Source organism: Chinchilla lanigera, unplaced genomic scaffold, assembly GCF_000276665.1.
Source record: "Chinchilla lanigera isolate Chin_1 unplaced genomic scaffold, ChiLan1.0 scaffold00025, whole genome shotgun sequence".
Lineage (NCBI taxonomy): Eukaryota > Metazoa > Chordata > Mammalia > Rodentia > Chinchillidae > Chinchilla > Chinchilla lanigera.
The window spans coordinates 17,883,351-17,893,062 of record NW_004955426.1 but is presented as its reverse complement, the minus strand read 5'-3'; the positions used below and the strand labels follow the sequence as shown (position 1 = coordinate 17,893,062).

Sequence of the window (9,712 nt, the reverse complement as noted above, 5' to 3'; positions counted from 1 at the left end):
AGAGGAGGTGGGAAGGGGGAGGAGGAGGAGGGAGGAGAGGAGGAGGGGAGGAGGGGAGGAGGGGAGCAGGGTAGCAGGGGAGGAGGAGAGGAAGGAAGGAGGGGAGTAGGATAGTAAGGGAGCAGGGGAGGAGGAGAGGAGGGGAGCAGGGGAGGAAGGGCCCTGGCCTAGGAGGATGCCTGGCTAGAACAGGTGAAGAGGCTGGGGTCACCCTGCACTGAGATGCCGGAGCTGGAAGGCTATGTGTTCCACCTCTTATGGTTTGTGTCTGGATGTCCCCCCAGATCCTCATGCAGTCATGGGGCGGGCTTCTAGAATTTTTGATTGATCCATGGTCCAATGCTGGGGTCATGGGTGTGAGTGCTACAGCCGCCCTAGGGTGGGTAGTTTGCATACAGTGTAAGGGAGGGAAAGAGCCTGCTCTGCTGCCTCTCCCTTTTTGCTCTTGTTCCTTTTGCTATCTTCTGCTGAACTGTTGCCTTCCGCCATGTGCCAGTCTGCCTTGGAGCCAGCCGAGTGTGGACTGAAACCTCCACAAACTGTGAGCTGAGTAAACCTTTCCTTCCTTAATATTGGGCATCAGGTATTTTGTCTCAGCAACCAGAGAAAAGTAACCAAGACACACCCTGTCTTGCACAGCTGGTAGTAAGGAGTGGAGGGTAACTACAGCACCAGAACAGGAACACAGGCTGGAGTCCCGGGCTGGGAGGTCACAGGGAAGAAGGCTCAGGGCAAACCTTGGCCTCGACGGGTGGGTGGTCAGGCTGGGGCACAGTGCTTGGCTGTTCAAGGCTGATTCTGAGAGCACCCCCGTAGGTCGCACAGACCAGAACGTGGCGATCACCCCAGGTCCTCTGAGGCTGCCACGCTGTGGTCAGCTGTGGGCCAGGAGAATCATCACAAAAGTGGTGGTAGGTAAACCTAGTTAGCTTTCGTTGCCAATTTTTATTATTTCCCGAGTCTAGCACAGAGCCTAGCAAAGTGAATACTCTTTCCGTGTGGCTCCCCTCCCCCACCCCTGGGGATTGTGCTACAGCCGCCCTAGGGTGGGTAGTTTGCATACAGTGTAAGGGAGGGAAGCCTTCCCACTTGGCTGCATTCCCATCCCTTTTTTATTTTTTTATTTTGAAACAGTCTTGCTAGGTCACTAAGTTCCTTGGGCTGGACTCACACTTACTGTCTTCCTGCCTCAGCCTCCCAAGTGCTGGGATTACAGGCACGTGCCATGATGTCCAGTTTGTTTTGTGTTTTAAACCCTGTCTCCTGAGGGTCCTGGGCCATGAGCTGCTGCTGTGCTTAGGCCTGCCCTGGCTGTCCCTCATTTTAACATTTTTCTGGTTTTTTATAACTCAACAATCAGATGTCCTGGCTAAATCCTACAGACCTACGCTCCCTACCTCCTGAAGTTGACACCTGTCAGGGAGAGACATATTTAGACGAGCACTCATGGAACACCTCTGCGGCACAGGACTGTCACCGTGTAAGAGCGCTGAGGTTTGGCATAGGCGGGGTATTCAGGTAGACTGCTCTGAGGAAGCGACACTATGGGATACAAAAGCCCTCAACTGCGCAAACAGGATTCCACAGAGCCAGAAGAGCATTTGCAAAGGTCCTGCTGCAGGGAAATGTGTAGCCACCATGAATGGCTTTGGGGAGGGCAGAGTGGCACTTGCGTAGACCTGGTGGTGAGCGTGGTGCAGGTGAGGTGGGCCATGAGATTAGCCTCACTACTCAAAGTCGAAGGAAAGCCCCTGCAGATGTCCTAACAGAAGAGACAGCCATAATCACACAGTTGTTTTACACTGTCCACCTCAGCCTCATTCGTTCAGCTCAGGTAACGGCTTTCATAGGCTCACCTTCTGAGAAAACGCTCCTGTAAGGGAGAAGCCGCTGACAAAATGTTTGAAATCACCCCTGGACCCAGAGAATGCCGCGGGGCCGGTTAAAAGCGCGGTACTTCTTCGAGACACTTTCCTGCCGTGACTGGAAAATTGTCACGCCAATTTTGTTAGAGGGAAACTTCACTGCCAACCTCCAGAAATTGTCACAGCAAATAGAAAAGCTTGTGATGTTTATGATGCGATACCTCTGTGTGGGCCACAACTCCAGGGAAATGGAGAAAAATAACCTTTTTTCCCTTAAAGTAAGAGTAAATACGATGTGATGCTTTTTTTTTTTTTTTTTTTTTTTTTGCCTTCAAAGGAATTATGATCAACGGAGCTGATTTTCTGGTGCTTATCTAAGCCATCCGAGCTGCTGGGAAGGAATGACAGGTTCCAAATGGCAGAAAGAGGGCGCCCTCCCCATGGCTGCTTGGATGGGGAATGAGAGTTTACACTCAAGAATGATATACGTGTGATCTGGGGTACAAGAGGAGACCGTGGAGCCACGCTGCAGCCCATTAACTCCAAGTGGCCCTGCCTGTGCCCAGGGAGCCTGAGAGCAGCCCATGAGGGTCTACAACAGGATGGGCTGTGTGGGCAGAGGCAAAGAGCTCTGTGTGGTGTTCTGGTTTGATTAAAATTGGAAGATGTATTCTACATAGATTTTTCCAAGTGGTTTTTGTGTTATGGTAAATTTCACTTTCAACCAGCAATCTTGCAGTCTTGGTTTAAATGCACTAACAGCTGTTTTCAAACTCTCTATCACAAAGTAGCAACAAAACACTTGTGTATATTAGAAAGCATCCTAGACGTTGATATATGCACTGAACACCACAGCCGGCTGTATGCTTATCTTGTTCACAATTTTTTTTCTTAAATGAAATGCATCACTCTCGGGCTGGGGATTTAGCTCAGCAGCAAAAGCGCCTGCCTGGCAAGCCCAAGGTCGTGGGTTCGGTTCCCGGTACCGGAGAAAAACCAAAAAAAAAAAAAAAAAAAAAAAAAGAAATGCATCACTCTCATAGATGTTCCTAGAAGATTCTAAGAAAGGATAGAAAGAATGCATTGTGGTCTTCCCCCATCCTGGACTCCATTGCGCTACCTCAAGCATTTCTGCTCGGATCCTTGTCCCCATGTCTTCAGGGAAACAGCACTGCAACAGAGTGGCTGGGGAAACCAGAGGCACGCTTACCACTCTCGGGATGGAAGATGAGCCGCTCCCTTCCTCCTCGTCCCCATCCGGCTCCTGGTCTTCATTGTCAGTCCAAGAGGATACGTCTTCGACTGAGCTGGTCAGATCCGGCAAGCTCTTAGAAGTCAGCCTGAGCAGGTCCTCTGCAGAGGTTTCCTATGGGGACACAAGGACAAGCCGAGGAATTATCCCCCCTGCACCAAGCAGCGCTGGACGTCACCTGACAGAGTCGACCTGCAGGCTCCCAGTCCAACTCCTACATGAGCTTTGGGCCGCATGTATGGGGTTACTGTCCATAGCGGGGCACGTGTATATCCAATTTAAGCCCAAACCACTTTTGCTTTCCCCTGAAGAATTTAGGTTTCTTAGGCTAATGTTTCCATGGGCAACCCAAGCTCTCTGGACTGGGATCCTTCAAGGGCCTGCCTTGTCTTGCTTTCAAGATGTTGTGAAAACTCCCTCATGGGGAGGTGAGCCTCTTGGAAATCTGGCCTCTCTATAATACTCGAAACCATCCTCCCGCCTTCTCCCCTCCACCGCACACCTTAGGTCATTTCCCATTCTCCTTGCAGTCCCCCGCCCCCATCTCCCCCATTAGCAGATCCTCCTGTGCAGACCACCCTTGACTGTGACTATCGTGTGCTTGGGGAAAGCCGGAGCATCTTTCCTGGACCTTCCCAGAGGTGCCCCGTGTGCCCCTCAAGTCTCTCTGACGTCCTGGACCCTTTCTCTTATCCCCTGCAGCGCACGTGTAACTTCACTGGTCTGTCTCCCCTGCTTGTCACGAGTTCCTCCCTCCCAAGTCCATTTCTCCTCATTACGGTGTCCCCAGGCCCACCTAGAGCTTGCATATCCACTCTACCTTCCTCCACCGCCCTGCTGGCCATCTCACCAGCATGTGCTCATTAGAAAGAGATTAGATTGCTTATTGAATCAAAATGCCAAGCTGAAGATAGGATAATGTGAAAGCAGCCCTTGAACAAGTTTTAAAGGTCAATGACAATGCATGGAATCTGACTGCACTCTCCTCAGTCTAAGTGGGCTCCACAGATACAGCCCCTGCTCCTGTGTACAAGGAAGGCCAGCTCAGGCTCTAGTGCACGTGTGATTGGGACGTGCTAGCGACAAACCCAGTGCAGAGGACGCACACCAGGAGCTTGGTGCTGTTCTTGGAAATGCCACCAGACACAGAGCCAGAGCTGGGGTCAGGAGGGGCACGGGGCTGCAGAGCTGACCCCAGCCCAGCAAGAGAACGGCGGTCTCTCCTCATCCTCCCACACCAGCCGTTTCCTCAGGGAAAGAAATGTTGGACAGTCTGAATCACCTTCCTGCGAGAGGACTGACAGAATAGAAGGGAAACACACCTGTCTTAGTGGATTCTACAAGCTGCTAGTGAGTTGTCATTAGATGACAGTGATGTTTGTTACTACACTGTTGTTTCTACCTTCAAGAAACCTGAAGGATACTCATTTTAGACCAGTGGTGGAGAGTGCTATGCTGTCAGTCCTTGCTAGAGAAAATGAGAAGTTATTAAACAGAAAGTTCATGTCTCTTCTGTGATGTCAAATTCTGCTGGACCAAGAGAGTTAAAAAAATGAAGGTCCCAACTGGTGAGTAAACTGCACTGCAGCTCCACAATAAAATACTATACAGCCACGAAAAATGGTACAGTAATGCAGAAATGCCCTTCCAATGTGGACAGGTTCTTACAGTATGCTACTCAGAGAACAGCAAACTGAAATCATATGGAATAAGCATGGAATTACTAATACAGGTCATCATAAATGACATGTAGTAACACATGCTAACCATGAAGGCAGGCCTTTCCCCTCAGTTTATTCTGATCAGCTACACTGCCCAGAGTCTTTTTCATCTCTTGTGGTCTCAGTGGCAGCCTTATCAAGCAGATCTGGATGAGGCAGTACAGAGAGAAAGGCTGAGGTTCAGAGCTGAGGTACACAGCTTTTCTAGGGTGGCGCCAGCCGAGTGGAACTCCCAGCAAGCAGTCTCCTTGGGGTTATTCCATTTCTGGCTGGAAGGACACATCAGCTCGCAGATAATACTACTGGTAATGTTATCAGAATTTCATCATTGTCTTCCCTGTATTTTTTTTTTTCAGTGTTTTCTACATTTGATGTGAAAAGACATACTATTTGCTAACAAAAACCAGGAATGGAAAAAAAAAAAAAAAGCAGGTGAGAGACGCTACACACTGCACTTCCAGAAATATAAGAACTGACTTGGACATTCTGAGCTCACTGAACAAAAGCCATGTCAGCTCCTGCTCTAAGTAAACACCATGTTTGTGTGGAAACATGAGACATCTTCTCTTCAAGAAAGTAACTGCTATGTGTCTGAAACAATGGCTTGAAGTTCTGCGACAAGGCGACTGTTACCTAGAATAACAAGTTTCCATTTTTATTATTCTTTATATTCAGCAAGTCGGAAGCTCTCTCCCATTCAAATATGAAGAGGAAAACACAGCCTGCGAGTTACTTGTTGTTGTTGGATAAAGAAGAGAAACAGAGGCCAAGAGGTGCCTTCAACAGATGCTGCTTTCCCCACGTGGATGAGCACCTCAGATGGTGGAGGCTGAGAGGGGAAGGGGGGCAGCTGCCGGGCAGTTTGTCGCCTAATTGTAAGCGGGGCCCAGACTGAGGAGGGAAGGGTCGCACTCCCCTGAGGTCTGGGTCCTGCACAAAAGGGCCCCAGAGCTGGAAGGGACACCTATTCCAGCTCCTCAATGCTGCTTAGCTTTACAAGGACCCCAGCAAGTGCCCAAAAGTCAAAGTCTCTGGCAGGAACACATTATCTTTTCCTGACCACTGGCTCTAATGTATTTTATGTCTTATTTGTATAAAGGGAAGCTCACGGTATGAGAAGCAGCATGAACTTTGAAGCTGGGTGGACCTTGGATGAAACCTGCTTCTGCTGTCTACTGCGGTGTGACTTCAGAGCAAGTCAAATGACTACCTGAATTTGAATCCCCCCCTTTGAATAAAAAGAACTCAGATCTAGCTCATGGGCTTATTTTTTAAATAACCTAATGAGGATAAAAGCACCTGCTACCTGATTCACGTACGTCTGTCCTTTCTTCCTGTAAGGCTGGGTGTAAGATCGGAGATCAGGCTTCACCCAGGAGCTAATACCCCTTAACTGTATTAGCTCTACCCCTTTTCTTCATCATGTGCTTTCTTTGTGTTTGTGGATGAAGGCTTGACACAGAAGAGATGCCCTCTCTTCATTTTCCACACTAGCCGGAGACACAAGTTAGGGTAGAAATGAAGGTTTGGTGACAGAGGGTGGATCCGGGTTTGGTGCAGTGCCCAAGCCTGTGCGCTTTGAGCCACAGCCTGTGTGGAAGGGGGCTGGCAAACCAAATGGGCAATCCGCAGACCCGGGGCTCTGTGGGTGCGGCACCAAAGAAGTGTTCACGCTCCAGATCCAGCAGGCCACATGCGGAATTGTCTCCCTCCTCGGGTAGCGCAGCAGGCTGAGGGAGGAGACCCTGGGCCTGCTGTCCTTCCCCATCCTTGGCGAGGAGGCACATGCCCCACCAAAGCATTTTGGGTGAGTAGGTGCGCAGAGCTCTGGGTTCAAGGGAAGTCCCCAGGGCCCCGTGGCAGCTATGAGAGGGGAGGAAATGACCTGTGAGTTGAGACTGGGCTCAGATCCTGCTCCCTGGGGCTCTGAGACCCACACTTCTTACTGAGATTCAACCCAGGCTCTATCAGTTTCTTTTGGAAGCCTGAGACACTAGTTAAGGGTTTGCAGTAAAAAGGTTAAAGGAAGGGATGCAGATTATCTCTAGCTTATACAGTGTGAATGCTATAGAGTTCTATGCTATAGAGTTCTATACTGAATTGTTTAGGGAATAATGACAAGGGGAAAAGGTCTGAGCATCTTTGGCATGATGCAACTGTCTTTTTCTTTTGTTTTTCTCATGGTTTGTGTCTGCATGTCCCCCCAAATCCTCATGCAGTCCTGGGGTGGGCTTCTAGATTTATGATTGATTTATGGTCTGATGTTGGAATTATGGATGTGAGTGCTACACTTGCCCTGGGGCGGATAGTTTGCATATAGTGTAAGAGAAGGAAAGAGGCTGCTTGCCACTGCTCCTCACTTTTGCTGTTGTTGCTTTTTGCTGTTTTCCACCGCCAGGAACAGTAGCCCTCTGCTATGTGCTGCTCTGCCTTGGAGCCAGCTGAGTATGGACTGTAACCTCCATAAATTGTAAGCTAAATAAACCTTTACTTCCTTAATTCTGGGTGTCAGGTATTTTGTCTCAGCAATGAGAGAAAAGTAATCAAGACAGTTTTCTTTTTCAATATGTTGGGCCTGAGGTTGATTAAACATGTAGATGCAGAACTTGTGGCTATAAAGAGCTGACTATACTCCCTGAATTGGCAGTAGAACTTACATTTTAAGAGGGAAAATATATAAAATCCCAAGGTACCAGGTTCAAATCAGCAATGGGCTCTTAGAAAGGAATTAACTTATGGCAATAGCATGACACTGGGCTGGCTAAGAGCTGCATGGCTTTACACCAATGCTTTCTGTCAGAAGCTCTACTCGTCTAACTCTCAGTCACACAGTCTCTTTCCTTGTCTCCTGGATAAGACACTCAGAGGGCAGACTGGGAAGGAGAAAGGGCAGCCTCCCTTCCTCATCAGAGCTGTGAAATCTGCAGCCTTTTTCCAGGGCTTTATGGCTGGTGGGACACAGAGCCCGCAGCCAGGGTGCTCGATGAGCACACACTGGGCCTCAGGATCCCAAAGAGAGAAAGAACCAGGAAGAAGAGGTGGCAGCAAGATGGCACAGACTCTGGGCTGTGCAACGAGCCTGGCAGCTGCACTGTGGACGGCATCACAGCCTCTGCAAGGAGGGCACTTCCACGGATGTTCTGCCCCAGGTATAGACTTAGAGGAGGAAAGGTGCGGGTGGCAGGACCAAAGAGGTCACAAAGCTTCCTCCAGCTCTAAAATTCAGAGAATTCAAATTCAAAAGAACCAGGGCTTTGGCCTGTCCAGGGGGCCCTGAGGCTTTCTTTCTCCTAGACCTGGAAGATGCAATCCCATCTCCCAGCTGTCCAGACTTCCACATTGCTTCACTTTGTCCAAGGAGAACTGCCACTTTCTTATGTTGTCCTTCCTCCCACCCTACATTCTTATCTTCTTGGGTCTATTATATTTTTCTATACCCTTTAACACACTGTTAAGGACTCTTAAAGGAAAGGAAAATGATTGAGCGCACATCATCTAAGGGGCTCCATGGGGGTTTGCCCTGTCTCATTGTGGCTATTTCAGTGACCCAGTGTGAATGAGTGAGCTCACACACGTCTGTCTGCACGTGGCATCAGAAGGACTGAGATCTAAACTCACCACCACCACCATTACAAATACTTTAATGAAACAAATGACCTACCTTGCTGGCCACCACCAGCTGCACCATTCCAGTGGCAGAGCGAAGAATGGCTACAGCTTCCTCGTGGGAGAGCCCGATCAGTAAGTGACCATTGATCACCAGCAGTTCATCTCCCAAGGACAGTCTGCCATCCCTGAGGAAATGGAGATGGGAAAACATATCCTCGTCAAGGCATTCTGGGCCCGAGAAGGGTCATTTTCCAGAAGCGAGGGCAGGTCATGAGAAGGGAGTTAAAATTGGGTTAAAGAGAAAATACTGAGATCCAGAGAGTGTAGGATGTGAGGCCTTTATCCTTTGTGTCCATATTCCCATGAGAGCAAGGGAAGGTCCAGCGTTTTTGAGGAGATCATTTAGCAATAAGCATATTTTGAAGTTAGTCTCATTATCTGGCATCAGGGTCAAAGAAACTCCCATCCAGGTGGAGATGGTGATGGAGAAACCACGATCCCAGTGTTCTAGGAAAGTCAAATCATACTTTTAAAATACTCCCCTCTGCCCTTGTGACCAATGCATCAGCATAGGGCCAAGTCACTGAGCTAAGCCGAGGGACAGAAAGGTACTCCGAGCCCATCAGCAGTCCTTGCGCAGCCACTGCCCTTCTCTTCCCAGGGCACAGGTCTTTCTCCAGATTTCCACTGGCACACTTGTGACTGATACTGTGCTGCATGCGTCTGTATCCTCCCACTTTCTCAGAAGGGTTACAGGACCTACAGCAGTGATGGCGATCCTTTTAGAGCTTTCAACGATAATAAACAGCCCTCTATGGCATGCGTGCCACAGGTTCGCCACCACTGACCTAGAGGGTGAAGTCTCCCGGCCCTTTTCTTATCCTTGGGTCCCTATAGCCAAGCTTCATAGGCAGGAAGATGAATCCAAATAATAATGAACAGTTTAATTTGTTGTTGCTGTAGCTACCTGGCCTATACCCATGGGCATACAAGCATTGTTTCTTTATTGCCTTTAAATTATGGCTAAGTTTTCATTCCACTCAGCCGGCAGGAGAGTCAGTTGTCACGGAGCTGTCTCCCCCGGGGAGGGCAGGGCTTTCGGTGGGAACCTATGCAGGGGACTGGGCAGTCGCCGTCAATGGGTTCCAACTGAGCCGCCCCAGGGTCTGGTCTTCCATGACCACAGAGGAACCAGAGATAGCTAAATATGGGACAGGACATCTAATGAGGAGGAGACTTTGAGCCTCCCCTGCAGCACTCAGGGC

General features: G+C 49.3%; 1 protein-coding gene across 4 annotated transcripts in view; it reads right to left on the bottom strand.

The window, feature by feature from the left end:
* Positions 1-9,712, bottom strand: part of Pdzd2 (PDZ domain containing 2) — a 374,195-nt gene that overhangs the window by 81,854 nt on the left and 282,629 nt on the right. For all 4 annotated transcript variants that reach the window (XM_005386151.2, XM_005386153.2, XM_013514972.1 and 1 more), the window contains 2 exons: positions 8,500-8,632; positions 3,076-3,231 (listed from right to left, as the gene is read on the bottom strand). In XM_005386151.2, the coding sequence (XP_005386208.1) occupies positions 3,076-3,231; positions 8,500-8,632 (289 nt within the window). The remainder of the gene's footprint in view (positions 1-3,075; positions 3,232-8,499; positions 8,633-9,712) is intronic.